General features: G+C 41.0%; 1 protein-coding gene across 3 annotated transcripts in view; it reads right to left on the reverse strand.

Moving 5' to 3' along the window:
* sorcs2 (sortilin-related VPS10 domain containing receptor 2) overlaps positions 1-18,556 on the reverse strand; it is a 277,555-nt gene that overhangs the window by 138,285 nt on the left and 120,714 nt on the right. For all 3 annotated transcript variants that reach the window (XM_046381208.1, XM_046381206.1, XM_046381207.1), the window contains exon 5: positions 4,077-4,176. In XM_046381208.1, coding sequence (XP_046237164.1) covers positions 4,077-4,176 — 100 coding nt within the window. The remainder of the gene's footprint in view (positions 1-4,076; positions 4,177-18,556) is intronic.

Raw genomic sequence — 18,556 nt, forward strand, 5'->3', positions numbered from 1 at the left:
ACTTGCCTTGTATTAAACCTGTTTGATTTTTTTTTATTTACACCAGCTCAAGCCTAGTGACATGAAATTATAGGTAAGTTTGCTATGCTATGGGTTAACTTAAGTAGAAAACTTGCACTATTTTCTTTAGGTTAGGCTCAGCTCCCACCTATCTGCAACCAACTTACCACATAATTCTTCTTACTTTCGAGGTTTCATGGTCTTTCAGCCAGCTATGAACCAGGGACTTTGACATACCCCCACAGTCCAGTCACATTAGCTGAAGTCCCCCTTCACTGGCTCTAGATTCGTTCAACACAAAATGCCATTAAATCCTACACATTGAACATTTAAACCAAATTTAGACTATTAATAATCTCACTCTACCTCTGACCGTGGTTATATTATGATATAATATATGAGAATGAGATATGATATCGCATACATACATATATCCAAACTAGTTATTGTTGACAGGAGCAAACAGGAGTCTGATGTTATTTCTATGATGTCTGACAAAGACCCAACAAATAAGCAGTATTAGATAAGAAGTTTTTGTTCAAAAATCTCTTTTAGCGTGCACTTTAACCTATCATTTCGACCACACGCTCAGAACACAGCGACAAGAAAAGGACTTGTGCAAACACTCTCCCAGCTGACAGCACTCTAGAGGTGACTGTTAAAGAAAATTGCTGAGGGAGAGCAAGCTGAGCCTCCAGTCTCAAAGTTTATTTACAACTCCATTGGTGTTGAAGTGCATCAAGGGTCCTTGGGAGGCCACTACTGCAAAGGGTCTTGAGCGAATCTGTAATGGACCTCTCAAGGAAGCGACAGGGAGAGAGAAAGAGAGGGTGACATTGTCTCAGTCTGAAGACTCACCTCTCTCTAATTGCCTCAAGTCCTATTGATTACCCAAGGCCCCTCACACCTTTTCTGTGTGATCCCTTCACACAGCTTGTAATCCCCTTGCAGAGCTTACAGACCCACCCGTTTCTCTTTTCTGATGTGATTAGCTGTACTGATCAACGTGTGCTCACGTATGTGTGTGTTTGTATGTGTGTAGGGGGCACCTAACAGACGTGATTGCTCATAATTTGGATGCTGAAAAGAAGGAGGTAAACACATGGATGCATACTGATTTTTAGTTAGATGGATCAAAGTGCTCGATGGTCTCCAGTCTCCACACAAAGTCAACATGAACCTACACGCACACACACACACAGCCTACATCCACTGCCTTTTTACACAAGAACACACACATGCCCTGACAGTGATGACACACACAGACACCTACACACACCAGTTCCAGCACACAGCAATGAAACTTCCATCTCTCCCCTCCTGCCAGGCCTGGAGGTGTATTTAAGCAGCAGCTTGATCCTTAGCTCATATTACTAGACTTCCTACCGTCTCAACACAAGCTCTCTCTGCCAGTCACTTCCTCTCTCTCTCTCTCTCTCTATCTGCCTTTCTTTTTGTCCCAAAGGGAAATTAAGATGACTCCATTCCCATGCAATTAATGCTCTCATGCTGTCTGGCCTCCCACTATTCTGTGTGTGTGTGTGTGTGTGAAAAATATGTGATGGCAAATCCTGCACAGACATTTGGAGTGGGGACTGGAGCAGAAAGTGAGAAAAGTGACTACATCTAATCTCCTTCTATCTCTCATTGATTGGAAGAACCCTGGACCCTGGTGATAACGCCTGCCAATTAGACAGGCTGCCACAGTTTGCAATTCCGGCCATATCTCGCCTAAAGTCTCCTACTGTACTTCTTGGCTGTCACTTCGGCTTTTTGAAATTCACTGGGGTTCAGAAGCTGCCTGCTGGACCAAATAACTGGATTGTGTCTAAGAGTGGTGCAAGACTAAAAATAAATTGATGAAACAAGATTGAGAAAAGTGTAATTAAAGATCAGCAACAGGTAACAGTATATACATGCTCTAACCTGTCACAGAAATAAACAAAGATATATTTCAAACAAAGAAAGGAAACATTTTAAGTAATGCTCCTAGAGCTAATATTCATATGGCATTATAGCATCTTATAGCATGTGGGGTGTTTTATGTTTTGCCTTTTTTATAAGTTTAAAGTTTAAAGGAAAGTTGATGTTGCTTTCAGCCCATTCATTCCCTGGCACAGGGCCATGAGGTGTAGGAAGATATCCTGAGTGTCTTTCTTTCTTTCAGTATGCATAGTTATTCTTTCATTCTGGATGCCTGACAGCAGATTTCCATTAAAAGTTAAATTCTAGCGCCTATATAGAAAGTGGAACGTAGCGTTTCCTGTATGTAGAAAAGTAGAAAGTATGGGCCTGAAGTTCTGGGTGATTGATGGGACATGATGTACTGTACTAAATAACAGAACAGCCATTTCTCAATGACTCCCAAAAGGATAAGTAAGAACCAATGACAGGTGTACCAAACACTGACTGTAGAGATGAATAGAGTTAAAGATGGCAGACATGAAGCCAAAACATCTGCATGATCTTTTCTAACCCAGGGATGGTGGGTTAAGAGTTAAGTTAAAACAGAGTCCCTGTTGCAGGCCTGATGTGAAGCTTGGGAGCGGAGAGGTCCGAAACTAGTTGGCCGTTTCACTCGAAGAGCAACAAAATAAGTGCGGTACCTTGATTACGAGCTCTGAGTCCAGGCTGTGGCTTTGCCAGTCTTTTGATCTCCAGTGAAGATCAAGATGGCAAGCAGGTGTCCAAAGATGGCGCAGTCTCGGCAGAGCTGTTCGTCATTCAATCTCCGGCGAAGAGCTGAGGTACGCTTTGTCCCCTCATACTCCAATGCACTCTAAGCACTGACCTGACGTCTCGTAGCACTTTCTGATAACTCTTCAGAGTTTTACATAGGAGCTCACACAAGTCTTTTTTCCCTATCCCCATTTTTTAGCCAAGACAGCAAAATTTACCACTCTCACACTCCCGATGAATTGCAGCCAATGAATGACCAATAATGCTCTTATTCTCAAATACCACTTCCTTTTCCAATCATGAACTTTTCATATTAAAGCAGAATATTCATCACTTTATATCAGAACTTATTTATCGCAATATATCAGCTCTTTCATGAACTAGCCTTTAAACCATATGATGCCTGTTTTAACTTTATACATAATACCTTTATCTTAACATGAATTCTGTTACAAGTAAGGTAATTATTTTAACCTAGTTACATAAGTTACATGTGTATATTATGTTAAAATAATTCAGTGTTGATTTTTTTTGTTGAGACACAACAGCACTCTTTTGAGTAAGAGTTCTATGTTTGATCTATCTATCCACACCAACTTCCTCCTTATGTAGTCTTTGTCGCTCTTTATACTACATCACTTGACTTCCTCCTTAGCTCCCTTCATAGTATGGGTGGTACAAGGTGCTTGCACAGATGACCATAACAGTCATTCCAATAATTTCATTCCAATAAAAGTCCAATTTATTGGACTTTTCCGTGAAGAATTTGAAGGAAAATAAATATGTTTTGTCAGCTGATATTCTTCAATACAGAAAGAGTACACAGAAACAGCCACAATGAAATGTTATGAAAGACTGCAAACAACAGGCTCTTTTTCTACCTGTATACCTGTGCTCCTGCAGGCAGCTCATCTCCAACGGGTAGCCTAAACAACTACTTTTACCTGCTGTGCTATGTGATGGAAAAATACATAGCAATGCATATTTTTTCCACCATTTTGTAGCAACTCTCGTCTATTAGCTTATGCTACAATCGATTTATACTCATAGGTCATAACTCTGGACTCAGAGTGACATCACATCCGTTAAAGACCTAGTTGGATGCGATTCATTTGCCAAAACACAATGTACAACGTAATGTTATTCAGCTGTTGTTGCCACAGCAACATCAACCAGTTACAAGCAACACTAAAACATGCAAAACCACAGTTCGGTGTCCTCTGAAGACGACCCAGTAGATGAGTTGGAATCCTGACTTGAATTTGAATTTGTTACTTCAGACTTCAGAAGTCAGAAAACAACTGAGAAAACGACTTACGAGTACAAATCGAATGCAGTAGATTTCAGCGAGCTCGTCGGAAAGAATACTTCCCTCATTCATGGATTAATTTTCCTACCTTTTTCTTGTTGGTTGGGCAAATGTAGAAACTGGTCACCACAATGGTTGTCCCTGGCATCAGGTTGAGTTTGGTGTAGGTGGTGCCATAGTCAGTAGACCTGAAAGCAGGCAGACAAAAAACAGAACAAGTGGCAGTTAGTCAGGAAACTTATAGGAACATTTTTGTGGTTTTGTAATGGCCTCCTAAATCACACCATATCAATAACAAATGTGACAATGGCAACAATTTGGAGAACCTCTTTGGACCTCTAAAAATGCTGCTTCCTGTATGATACAATGATTGTTCATTGCATTTACAACCTTTATGTTGTATTTCACCAAACTCTTTTAATTTACGTATTAAAACAACAGCAGGTCAATGAAAGACTTACAGACTAACAAAAGTAGATTAAATCTGCAAAAAGTCATGGAAAAGGCAACCTTCTTATTCTCTTAAGTTTCCCTGAAGGCATCAGCTTTCTGTTCATCATACTACTGCTTTGTGGTCTGCAGTCTGAGCCTGGTGACAAATCAGAAATGGCTGGACATCCTGTCGATGCAGCAACAATGCAAAAACAGCCTGGGGCTAGCAATGAAGTACTGGCCAACCCCCAAATCTGGCAGCTTTAAGAGCAGGTACACACAACTGTGTGTATTTGAGATTGATAGCTAGCTGCTGCACTGTTTCTCCAGTACATTTCAGTCACACCCACAGCAGACTGAAGGTTATTGTTTGTGACAGCTTTAGAAAAACGGCATGAATGTTTCCGCTCAGCAACACAAAGGCAAGGTGACCTTTTAGGCATAATTATTTTTATTGTAAATTCCTATATACACAGGAAAGACAAATACAGGAAACATTCTCCTCAAGCACATAATATAAGCATGGAACATTAAGGCAACAAATGCTGATGGATTCAGAAGCTTAATTAAACTGAAGGGTAAATACAGGTAGTAGCATGCAAATATAAGATATACTGTATTTTCATTCACTTTTTCTGGTGTGCAGCTATTGGCAGCTCTCTGAGGCTAATTTCAAAAGCAATCCAAAGCATACAAGAAAGAAGATGCTGCAGCATTTAGCCCAGACTCGAAGGTTCAACAGGAGAGCGCTTGGAAGAAGAGGTCTTGATGAAAGGGGATGATGAGCTAGCACGTCAGCCCGGTTAAAGACGAGAGGATTTATTCCTTTGCACAGTGGGATGTCAACCACTGACATACACACACACGTACACACATACACAAACACACACACTCACACAATGAGGCATGCGCATGAAGCCCTGCCAAACCATTCAGCAATCAGCTCTCCCAAGGTGCTCTGATACAGCTGGAGAAAATGGAGTGGCATAGCAGGGGTGGGCTATTTCTCCTCAGAGAGCTGGCAAGTGTTTTCATCTTCCTCACTGGCCAGTGAGTGCTGTTTAACCCAGGATCACTTGGAGGACATGGACAGATCTAGTGCTGATGGCTGTGTTAGCAGAGAGAGCTCAGTGCTTATCTCAAAGAACCCACTTATGGACGGAGTAAAGGCCTGCTAGGCCTGGTGTGTATAGAGGTCTACTGAGAGGCTGGATTATCACAGCCTAGCTGTGAAAACCACAGTGAGTAATCAGATTCGGCATTAATGAGTTGGGAAGATAAGTCATGTGTGTAAATTGTGGAGCATAAACATTTTTTTTATTTCCAAATCTGTTTTCTTATCTTTTAAACATATTTTAAAGGACCATGTCCATGATTCAGCTTTACAACACTATTGACCATTTTTCACCATAACATGCATTTTTAGACAGATTTTCTTACTTTTCAGGCAGCGATTGTTTTTATTTCATGGTAGTAAAATTTATGAAATGCATCTCAAACTTCTGACACGTGACAGAAGGCTGAAAACAGAATTTTTCTAACGCATACTGAAAATAAATAAATAAATAAAAATTCAACAAAAAAAAATTTAATTAATTTTTGGGGTTTCTGAGGGTTTCTGCGGGTTAGCCCCAGCCAGAGATAAGACATAAATTATGGTGTGGCCTTTTGAGAAATAAAAGTATTGATTTGTAAATTAAAATTGTGGGCTGTGCATATACTTAAAATGCTCTCACCAATATGCGCTGACCAATGCACAAAACACAGTCTATGTATATGTATATCCACTGTACATAACATTGTTTGGAGCAAACCAGACAGACGTCTCCAAAGCCTTCTCCCTATTACATATTCATAGGACTTCATTAGCAACAGTGGCTAGGGTTGGGGTGGGCCCGATGCCCAGACACACATCTCAACATCTGGAGGCTGACTGTTCACACATCATGCCCAATGTTTCTATCCTCATTACCCATCACCACCAACAGTCTGTTACCATGCTTCTTCACATCCATCTGCTGTTAAAGACCAAATGTGTGGGGCAGTTTCAGTCAAATGATGGAAATGACTAGAAACACACTGGGATTTTAAAACGTCAGCTTACATAAAGTGTTCAAACATATTAAAACCAAACTGTGCCAAATAGACAAGAGTAGTGAAACCAGCATGCCGTAGATGGAGCATTCTGTCATTTTTATGAAGGAAGCTTGTGTTTTTAATACATACATATATTTCTCTCTGCAGGCACAGAGGTGACTGAAGGTAACTAATCATGAAATGTGATTCAAGTACATCCAGCTGGTTTATTTTATAAAAACCTTGTCTTGTAGCAGCATCTGTTAGACAAAGGATTGTGGTTACTCTCGAGAAAAACAGAATAAAGGCTAAAGAAAAGTGTTGCCAAGAGGAGGGGGAGGAGGTACAGGGCAATGGAAAGGTATTGTGTCACTAATAAGGCTAATTTGGGAGGGGTTGCTGTGAAAAATAGACAGTCCCAAAACCTTATATGGTGAGAATAATGATGCAGAGTTAATAGGAGAACTCATTTTGTACTGTCAGCTATTCAGGCCTTTGGATTAATAGACGGTAAGAAGCTATCGTAGATTAATGAGGAATAATTATTTTGAAGCAGGGAGTGGGGAGTAGATCAGAGGGGATATGGCAGCGCACAGGGAGGAGGAGAGGGGTGAAAGGTTAGGACTAAAATTTAATTTATTACACTCAATGTAGCCCTCATTTCCAGCAAAATTATATATTAGCAGAAAATTAGGCCATGAGGGCACAGACAGAAAAAACCACTGATATCATTTCAGCCAAAGTGTGGATATTAGTATTTCATTTGGATGTAAAAAAAAAAAAAATGCCAGTTAGCTCTGGAAAATAAGTCCCAGAATCTTACCCTAAAACATCATAATCACGGATAGAGAAACATTCAATTCCAATAAATAAAGGCCTAGACAAGTTCCCACAGATGCAAGCCGTGTGAAGCCACATGGTTGAAGTAATAGTAGTGGATGGACAGAAACTACTGGAATACTGCGGTATAAAAGTAGAGCGGAGTAACAAGAGACAGGGAAGGGGAGAACAAGACAGACATGAAGTGTCTTTAAGAGTGGATGTGACAGAGACAGACACTGCAGGTGAAATTGTATTTTCCTTGATGCGCTTGAGAAAACAGAGAATGTTGAAGCACTTCAGGGCAGTGACAGGTGCTGATTCAGATTTAATGTCCTATTATGTTAAGGTTGCTCCCAGCACCTGATGTTTCAGGGAAGACAAATTGAGAGTGTCGGTGGGACGTGTGATGAGACAGAATATCAAAATGTAGAAAAGGTGGGAATGAGAATGGATATGAGGAAACAGATTTATAACAATTTTCTGAAAAATCAACTTAAAGATCCTCAACAGATTTGATAGTGATGTGTTATGATTCAGATGTGATGCACAGAAGGGAATCTTTCAAGGCATGTCTCTCCTCGCTGTGAATGGATACCAAGATGTATTTGCTGTCAAGAATGAAGCTAATACTCTGTAACGGGATCAAAGCCAGTTGGCGTGTTAAAGACAAGCCAGCGGACATAGGACACACAAAAACTGGATATGTCCTGTTGTGCTGAAAGTCTGATTTTTTTGCAGGGATCCAAATGCTGAGGCAGACAGATGCTGTCAGTCTAAGACAGGTTCAGACAGTTTGGATTTGATGTGGCTCATCACTGATTGGCTGGTTGGGCATACAAGATTGAGAAAATCTGCAATGCATTACAATATCAACACTCCACTGTCAAGAGTGATGAGGCATGAGGCAGATTTGCTTCCTTGCCAGGGTATCGTTCACTAGGGTTATTAACTGCATCCCGGAAGAATCTGTGCCAAATTTTGTTCAGAACTTTAGATTTGCCATAGCAAAAGTAATTGCCGTGAGTATTGTTAAAAATTATTGTGAGAGATGGCTGCCGTTAACATTGAAGCTGATTTACAGTGGTTAAAAGCAAGGCATCACAAATACCACCTGAGAGATTGGGCTTCCAACGAGTCTGATCAAATTTTGTGCTTTAGAACAGTAAACAGGCACGAAGCTCTGTGATGCCGAGGCTACGAAACTATGAAGTATGATGCTAAGAAAAGAAACAAGGTGCTGCCATCTGCTTCACATGTGGACCGGTCACCAATGCTAACCTCTTTGTGGCTTGTATCTGCCTTTGAAAATGACCATTCTGCTTGACTACAGCTGTGTGTTTTTTCACAGCTCAGGCAACTCCTCCATGCCACCCATCTGTTTGTTTACCCTGCTTTTTACAGCAGTGCAATGGTTATGGATGATAAAGCTGAAGACGTCTCAGGTGTTCTCTGGACAAAGGTTTTATTTCAATCTGTTGTGGTCTGATTGTGTCAAACGCTGGCTTTATTAATTGCAGAATGGAATATGGGATGATATAGTACTTTCCCAAAGATCTACCAAATGTTGCAAACAGAGAAGCTGCAGATTGTTTTGATCGAAAATGCCTGTGGGAATGTTGAACTTGCTACTGCAATGCGTGGACTACCCCAGATGAACAGATATGAACACTTGATTTGTTAGTGTGAATGCGCCTTAGCTGTGAATGTCTCCTGTAAATGGCAGAGTGAAGTGTGAACCTGTGTCATTGGGGAAGCCAAAGGACAGCTGGTGAAATTGGGATGACAGTAACAGGGATGTCAATCACAATGGTCATAGCTCACAAAAATCTACAGAAAGAGACCATGATTGACAAGTAGTTCTTGAGAAAACAGGCAGCAAGGTCTACCTGTTATCCATAGAACCACTTTCTACATACATAATAACTCAAATGAAAAGGAAGGGTCTGTGGATTGTCCAAAGTTAAAACATTGCAAAAATATGTAGTTGATTTTTTTAAAAAAAATCCAAAGCAGCCTGTTCCTCTTATATTGGTTTGGGGTGGAGGCAGTAATTTCAAAGACATGGAGGTTGTCATGGTGTCCACGTCCACCTCTATGGACTCCAGGCTCAGGTCATTTTGGCAGCAGGCTAAGCCAGGTAGCCCAGTCTCCCTAGCCACGTTCCCCATCTCTTCCTTGTGGATCTTCAATCGTACATTCCGCCAACCCCCTCACTGTGCCCGTAAAACCTCTGGTTTGGTCGGAGGCAGACAGATCACATGCCCAAACCATCCAAACCGGCTCCTTTATTTGCCTGTTCGACAAGACGAAGCAATAATTCTACTCAGAGCTCTCTCAGAATGTATGAGCTAATCACCCTATCTCTAAGGGTATGACCAATTCCCATAAAGGAAACTCACTTCTGACAGTTGTGTGCAGTTTCATTCTTTAGTCGATTCCCCAAAGCTCATCTTATGATGCATGAACTATCTGCACGCCAAGTTTGCAAGAGAATACGAATTTTTGATCATTTGTATGAACTGATGGTTTTATTCAGAGTGGGCATCCTCTGTCTAGTGGTGAAGTGAGTTTGAGTTCGCGATGAGTCCAATGACTGCTCATCAACCTTCTTTTGCTCCTCCCACTCCTCACTTCCTGAGCACCTACAAAGCACACTTTGGATTTTGAGTCCAGCCTCTGTACTTGGCACCATTTAATCAAAGTAGCAGAGGGACCTTTAATACACTGTCAAGTGTAATTCAGCAGAGAGGACTTGGGAGACTATTTTGTCCTTTACTGTAAAAGGTAAAAGTGGACCCGATGAGAGCTGACAGTTACAGATGCTGGTACATAAAATATTCCATTCTGCAACAGATTTGCTCATACTGCAATCGCTCATACTGTATAATCAGTGTCAATTAGCTAATTTGCATTAGAGTCACAATACCTGGCAGCAGAGGGTGGGGAGATGTGGACTCCATCTCTGTTAAGCTTAGTCATTGATGCCTCAGCAGCGATTGGCAAACTGCATCTGGAAGTGCCTCTTACACTGCAAGTAGTCTGAGCAGGCAGTTAGCCAGGACACAGTAATTCATGCTCAGTAAGGGCACTTCACTGTTGTGGACAGTCTTGAAGTGCTCTAAACCACTGGAGCATAGTTATCAGGAGCAGAGAGCTGCTGCGATTTGAGAAACTCCTTATGGAAGTCTCTCGGCAGTTGTCTTTGCAGCTATCTTTTCTATTTGTGCAGAAACAATGACAGAATATTATACATTAAGTAAGCAATCATCAGAAAGAAAAAAAAAGGGTGAGGCAATTCTTGAGGTAGCTTTCCTAAGAGTTCATTATCATATTTTACCACTAACCACTCTCTCTCTGAGGCTCTACGGTGAGTCAACGGCCTCATCCTGTCAGCTTTGATGACAATTTATTTGGATTCTTTTGACAAGGACCACTAAATAAAAGAATGATTAAAAAAGACACAGAAGTTGCCATGGCCTCCAGGTCTCCCTCTGTGGACTACAGTCAGCCTGCTTATATCAGCACAGGCTGTGTTTGTACTTGGTGAAAGGCGCTCAGTCACAGATCTGTCCCTTCAATGTCCTCGGTTTCCTGCTGTCATATATTCTGGGCTCCACACTTTCATTGCAGTCCATCACAGAAATAATGCTTGATAAATGACTCACTGGTAGGACAGTTACTTTTGCAAAAAGCTGACAATTAAGTGTGTGTAAACCCACAGGCTGAAATGTGAGCAATACTGTGCTTGGAGTAGTGTTGTAACAAGTCCACTGAGCACTTCCACTTAGCTTTCCCCTTCTCTACCACTGTTTAAGTCAAAGTCAAACTTAATTTAAACATATAAAATATACAAAAAAAAGCAAAATAAACTAAGATAAAAATCATCAATAAATATAATAACTTAAGGCACATAACAGGACAGGTTAAAGTGACATGCAGTGCACCCAGAGTTCAATAGTGTGTGTATGGGAGTGAACAGTTTCTGGGGCTGACAGGGTTCAGTAGTTGAACGGGGGGACCTGGGGGATGTCAGAGTCCAGAGTTCGTGTGTGCAGGGAGATGGGGCAGAGCAGAGAGGGAAATGGACTTCTTGACAGCCTGGTGGATGAAGCTGTCCTTGAGTCTGCTGGTCCTTGCTCAGAGACTCTGCAGTCTCCTCCCTGATGACAGCGGACTGAAGAAGCTGTGTGACGGGTAAGTGGGATCGGCCGCAATACAGAGGGCTTAGCTGGTGAGTTCCTCTGTAGAAGGTGCTAATTTTTATAGGCTTCTCTTCAGTCTTCCTGCTCTAATGTGGTTAAGCTGTAACTCATTTCTGCTAGTTGGATTCAGCTGAGCAGACACTGAAGGCACTATAAAACACCCCTCCCAACTCCACCCATCCACTCCTTCCATGCAACACCCAAGCTGCACCATCCATGCACCCATGTCCCAGCTGAACAGAAAGAGGAAGGGCAGTAAATGGGGATATTTATCTAGATGACATCCCCATCAGTACCCTTAGGGACCCTGGACGCCACACTCTCTCAGACTTCACATGAAATATTGCAGTGTTTGCGTGCAGCTGAATCTGCGAGGTTTGACTTGGATCTTGTGTTTTATGTGTGAAGTGAAAAGGGTGAGCAGAAATGAGAGGATAAAACGGAACAAATCCTCCGACTGAACTTGGCTGCGAATCCTTAAACAGACGATGTTCACAGCCAGATCTGCAGAGGCTTTTTGTTTTTTTCTCCCAGTCTGCTGTTTCAATCAATCTATTCTACAGATGATCTTCTCACCCTCTCTACACTTTGTTTTGTTTCTCCACATCACCACGCTGAGGCGCAGAGGCAAAGCAGAGGAAGTACACAGACAAAAGAATGCTCTCCAGCTTTATTGCTTTTAGCGGAAATCTTAAAAGATGTTTTTCTTTCTTTTCTTTCTTTCTTTTCCTCAAGCTCCCTCATCACTCTCACCCCAAAAAGCCAATTACTGATCTCATCTAACTGATTAAAGAGGGGGGGGGTGCTCACATATTGGAGGTATTAGCCAGAAACTGAACAATTAGAATCTTAAGGAAAGAAGAAAAGAAAAATGAAAAACATTTTACTGTAAGAAACTTGTTTGTTTTTTGGGGGGTTTTTTTTGTAAGAAGCTGTTTGGTTCTTTGTTGTTTTAAAGACGTAATCCAAGTTATTGGCACATGTTAACAAAATGTTTCTTGAATATGGGTCAAGCTGCAAAAAGTGCTTTTCCCATAATGCAACTAACAGCATATTTTCATCAACTCCCCTTCTCCCCTCTTTTGTCAACCCCCCCCTTGAGCTCAGATTTGTAGTTTTCTAGCTGCTCTGTCTACTGTACATGCTAATGCACTGTCACAACCACAACATATTAGCATTAGTCTAGCAGTGAACAAATGGTCAGTTGTATCACATGCAAGCTGCAAACTGTGATTGCAACCAAAAACAGAGAGATGGAATCCTCTTTTCTTTCTCTTCCTCTTTGCTTAATGTGTTTTGGCTCTCGTGACTGTTGGACCAAAAGATGAGCATCATCCTCTGAGACTGAGGGACAGATCTTGGAGGATGGAATGTGAAATACTACATCACAATCAGGTATGGAGCAATATCGACTAAAATGCTTTAAATTACCATAACAAGCATGGAATAAATGTGGAATAAATTTGATTTTTTTTTTTAAATGTACTAATGCTTTGTGTTGATGTACACAAATGCTGGTTTCTGTCTGAAGGGGATGGGAATGTTGCTTGTTTGGTTTGGTGAACCCATGAATGTTATGTAGAGATTAAATTTAAATTTGTGCTCTAGAAGCTAAGCCTAAACGTAAAGCCACTGAGGGTGCTTAGCAGTGTCATAAATGAGTCTTTGAATTAATATCTCTTGCTCAATGTTAATGTTCTACAAGATAACCATTGTCCATAAATCTCCATACAGCTAAATATTGCACCAATACAACAACGCAGTCTTCTCCTTGCATAGCACTAAAAAAAAAAACTAAAAAAAAACATGCGTGCTCCACTGTCCAGCAACACCTGGACCAGCACAAAGGTGGCACCTACTGCTCCAGGAAGGCTTAATGTGGACTATGATATGATTTTAAAAATTAAAGTTCTGTACATGTAAAAGGCAAAAGGGGAGAAGTTCAAACTGGATACTTTAATTAGTATATAGATCAGTGGTACTCCCCCGCTCATCGTGGCTGAATGCTGGGAACACACACTCACCGACTGCCGGGGGGCATCTCAGAGTACAGTCCTTATAAGGGCAACAGCCTTGCTGACTAAGATCAACGGCAAATACAAAGACAATAACATGAAGGATGTGGAAAAGGTGCCTTTGAAGTACCATAGGAATGTGCTACATGGATATCCTTTAAACAGAGGAAATTCAGCAGTAGAAAGATTAACAAGATGTATTTTTTTTTTTATAGATTCAGAAAGCAACTCATTCACGTTATTTATTTATTCATCCACATTTTATGGCAATTACCGTCAAGAACATCTGTGTTTGGTATGATTTCCCCGATCTTTGTCTCCATTTCCCCCCTTTCTTTTTTTAATCTCACCGCTTCTACCTTTGACCCCAGAGAGAGAAGCCTGACAGGATCATCAGAGGTGCGTATGCGTCTGGCTGTCAAAGGTGAGGCCTCGAGGGACAAGTTCCAATGTCAGTGTCAGGCAACCCAATTTGTCACAGTAAGCAACTCTGACAAGACCCCAAGACTAATCAGCCACCGCTGATTGCTGTTAGTCTGACTGTCGATAGGTCTGGAGCTGTCTGTGTGGAAAATTCAGTAGTGGAAGTACAGTTGTTAAGAACTTAACCCTGACCATGCTTTGTAGAAAAGTTTCTTTTGGGGGGGGTTAGCCTAACGTAGCATAAAGGCTGGATAATGAGGTTGTGAACAATATCACAACCTTTAATCGCTAGCGAAAAAATAAAAGTAAAAATAAAAAATAAAATTGGATGAGGGAATAAATTAAATGTAGTTTAAGCACATAACCCCCCAAAGTCTCAAAAACTGACATGATTGGAATGGCTGCCACATAATCCTTTAGGGAAACCATCAAAGTTATGTCAGGCTGTCAGCTGAGATGATCTACTGGACCAATCTTTCCCAAGTGTGTATCACGTACACACCAACATAGGTAAATATAGGATGGATAAATATAGGAAAAATACTGGAATTCCTCTTTAAAGTGAGACTTTGTATAGTCATCAATTCAGTGAACACTCTCAGTCATGTGAGTAACAAAGCAACATAACGCTAAATTTAATGAGCCAAAAATAAGTTACTGGTCAGACCAAAAGAGAAAAGGTCAAATCACAGAAACTACTGAGCATACTGAATTGACTAACAGTGATTCTGCCTGTCATCGCTTTCCCATACTGTTCAAAAATCATTCATCCGTCATCCATTTTCTATACCGCTTATCAGGGTTGCTGGAGCCTGTCCCAGCTGATTACGGGTAGGAGGCGGGGAACACACTGGGTTGGTTGCCAGCCGATTGCAGAGTTGACACACAAAGACAGACAAACACACCCACACACCCACACCTAGGGGTAATGTAGAGCAGCCAATTAACCTAACCCACGCAGGCACAGGGAGAACAACCAAACTCCACACAGAAGGCCCCAGACCAGGATTCAAACCTCGAACCATCTTGCTATGAGGTGACAGTGCTGACAACTGCACCACCATTCAAAGACATACAAATTCACCAGCTGCTCACAAACACATTAATATACTCACTCACATCAAATAACATCACTGCCAACAGATGAATGGATATTTTAGTTCATCAAAATCTGCAGTGGTTACTGATACAAACAGAATTAGCATTATAATATGGTCAGGCTGAGCAGTCTGACTTTCTTCTCATAATGGATGCCTTTCAGTTTGCATCCTGTAAAGACAGACACACATATGTTCAGAGCGAGGCAGAAGGGAGTCTCAGTAGGTGGGTTAATAACACAGAGAGAAGCAAACAGTTTCCGAGAGGGCCAAGCAAGCACGCTGCAGTGCCTTCACATCTCCTGATCATCTGTCACCCCTTAAGACACACACCCACAGACCCCTGCACACACTCACACACACAGACTGTATACAGTACTTCAGCTCAGCTAGATTTAGCAGATCGAAAGTATGTTCAAAATCAGTTACTACCCAGATATCTGTTTTAATATACCATATTTATCAATCAACACCACTGATTCTCAAGTTTGCATGAACTTACAGCTCCCACCAGATATCTGTAAACGGACATTGCAAAAGTACCATCTGAGGGTATAAAAGCTCAAGTCAAGTCAAGTCAAGTGGTCATTTCAGCTGTTTACAATAGTACACTGAACATGACGGTGTTCCTCCAGGGACCAGGTGCTACGCTAACACTACAAGAGAGTTCAATCAGGAGAGACTAATAAGAAAGAAAACTGAAAGTGAATGAGATAACCTGAGTCAAATGAATTTATTGTAAAGAGCAAAATGGACTTTGGTGCTTAGATCCCGGCAGGAAGTAGATCACCACGGGAAACTCTCAGACGAATGAGGTGCTTCCATGCAAAGAAGACTGCCCCCCCCCCCCCGAGCCTAAACACTGGTGGTGGCAATAAGGAGTGACACTGAAGTTACTTGAAGATGGAGGATTTGACTGAAGATGTCCAGACAGTAACGGTGGTGAAGGGGTGGAGATGGGATGCAGATACTCACTGAGCTGAACAGACAGCTGAATGACAGTGAAGAGAGGGAGAACACTTTTATTTATTTACTCTAACTGTACATTTGTTGTGCATATATACAGTTTGTATGTCATGCGAAATGAGATTAATTGTGCATTGCCCTGTGTTGAAGAGTTCGACGTGGTTCTAAGTCCAATTAAGATGAAAGAAGAAGAAAGCGTCCAGGAAGTACATGCGTTTTCATAAAATTGATGCATATGAGCAGATTAAACCTCAGCACTGTGTTGTCAGCCATGGGAGAGATGGGAGGCAGTGTGACCTAATATTACCACAGGTGGCACATGTTCCTGCGAGGGCGCATTAGCATTACATTCAAGTCATAATCTGACGTGCTATTATCTAGACGATATCATTGGAAAGACAGCGAACTTCAGAATGATGAAGCAGAAACATGACAGGCTGTGATCGAAAGAGGGAGGAGTGCAAACAACCAAGACTATACATGACTCAAAATGACTACACACAGTGCACAAAGACTATACATACTGCACAAAGACTATACATACTGCACAAAGACTATACACAGCGCAAGAGAGAACAGTGAACAAACACAGTTCTATAAGGAGTGTGTGAGGCAGCCATAAAGTGCAGATAGGATAGTTAGTGCAAACACTACAAACAGTATAAGGTATAAATAGTATAAGCTAACATTCTTCTGGGTGAAGGACATCCACCTTTTAATAAATATTCACTGTCTAAATGCCACACTGCAATGAATGTGTTTACAGGCTTGTAAAGCAATCCTAACTCATGGGGTAATCTTTATTGCAGTCATGTGCCTTCAGTGAGAGTAGATTGTGTGGCTCTGAGTGTGCAATCCACTAACCTCTACTGTTAATGTCTCTACTGCAAGGGGAGACATCATTAAATCTGTGCTGGAAGAATTTGACCCAACACTAGCAAGGGTGCTAGTGGTGGAATGAGCCTTACAACAGAAAAAAAAAGCATTTTGTATATGTAAGAGAGGTCTTATATCATTTGTTTTGTTTTGACATACAAGGCTCTGATGCAACACTTTCCTCATTCTCCTCATGCAACTGATTTTTATTTTGAAGAAACCCCAGGCTTGGAAAAACATGGGGAATCAGTAAGGACCTTGAATGCATCCTTTCTTAAACTGGAGACATCTCATTTCTCTTATGTATTCTCATTCCTCCATCCTTATAATAATGTGAAGGTCAAGTTCCATAATCAGAAGGTACTAGCGCAGCCCAAAACTATACATTTGACATTTAAGGTTCACTTACAACCAAACGACTGGGTTAAGATTAGAGAAAGATTTTTGGTCATGTTTAAAAGCAACTGATAAGAGGCAGGATGTGAACTGCAGTCTCTGCTGTCAAAATCTGACATTTTGTCCGCCCAGCAATCCACCCCAACCTCCTTAAGAATATATTGCTTATGAAAAAGGACAGCCACAGTGATAATTATTGGAGGTTTGTTGTCAGGAGAAAGGATTAATAATAACCATGACTGTGCAGCTGAAGAGGACAAATATTCATAAAAGCAGACCCTGGTCAATTTACAGATCAGGCTGGAGGACAGAGAAGGAAGCATAATTATCTGGCAAAAACAACCAGTTGTAAACAAATGTTTGAATGAACAGCCAATAATGTTGTGTCCCTGGTGAGGAGAGTCACATCAATTTCCTTTATTTTGGGTGCAGAAGGGAAGAGGCTTCCTGAGCGAGGACAGACAGAGGAAGGACGAGAACGTCCTGTGCAAATATCTGCTACAGCAATATCATAACAGGACCTGAGGTTTGCCAAAATACCTGCTTATATATTGTACATTGAACTGATAAACCAACTCAGGTGTAATGTTATTCTAATCTCCAAAAATAATCATCTGGTCTATTTGTACCCCATGAAGTCCCAAGATAGATCTGAGGGCTCTTAAGATTGTTATTGTACAGTTATTTTTCATGACTTTTTTGTTAATCTGTGCTTTTTTATTATTTGAGGCTCTTTCATATTAAACAAGGGAAAATCATTCATTGGTGAATTAACTCAACCACTGATCTAGTCAAACCTATATAAAATAGATGATAGATTAGTCTATAGACTCATTAGGTTAAAGATTTTATTTACAACAACGCAGCTGCTGTTGTTGCTTCAGCTTTTCAGAGACAGATGATGTTTGTCCCGGGTGAATCCGGCCATGGTGAATGCATATTTATTGTGCATGCATAGGTGTTCAGTTCAAGGAAAAACGAGATATGTCTAATATGTGTGAAAATAAGAATGAAGCAAAGTGTAAAACACTGACTGTTTCAATATGCTTTTCTTGGTTCCAGTCATGTCTTTATGTTCCTCTCACTTAAGATGTGAAAACGAGGCGAACAACAAAGACAAATGAGATTTATGTTTTCATTTGACTGTGTAAGGAGCATACTTTTTTTGATGTGTACTCTGATTCTTTTTTCTCTCATGTACAGTGTGTGTGTGTGTGTGTGTGTGTGTGTGTGTGTGTGTGTGTGTGTGTGAAATATATCTTT

The sequence above is a fragment of the Scatophagus argus genome, chromosome 23 (genome assembly GCF_020382885.2).
Source record: "Scatophagus argus isolate fScaArg1 chromosome 23, fScaArg1.pri, whole genome shotgun sequence".
NCBI lineage: Eukaryota > Metazoa > Chordata > Actinopteri > Scatophagidae > Scatophagus > Scatophagus argus.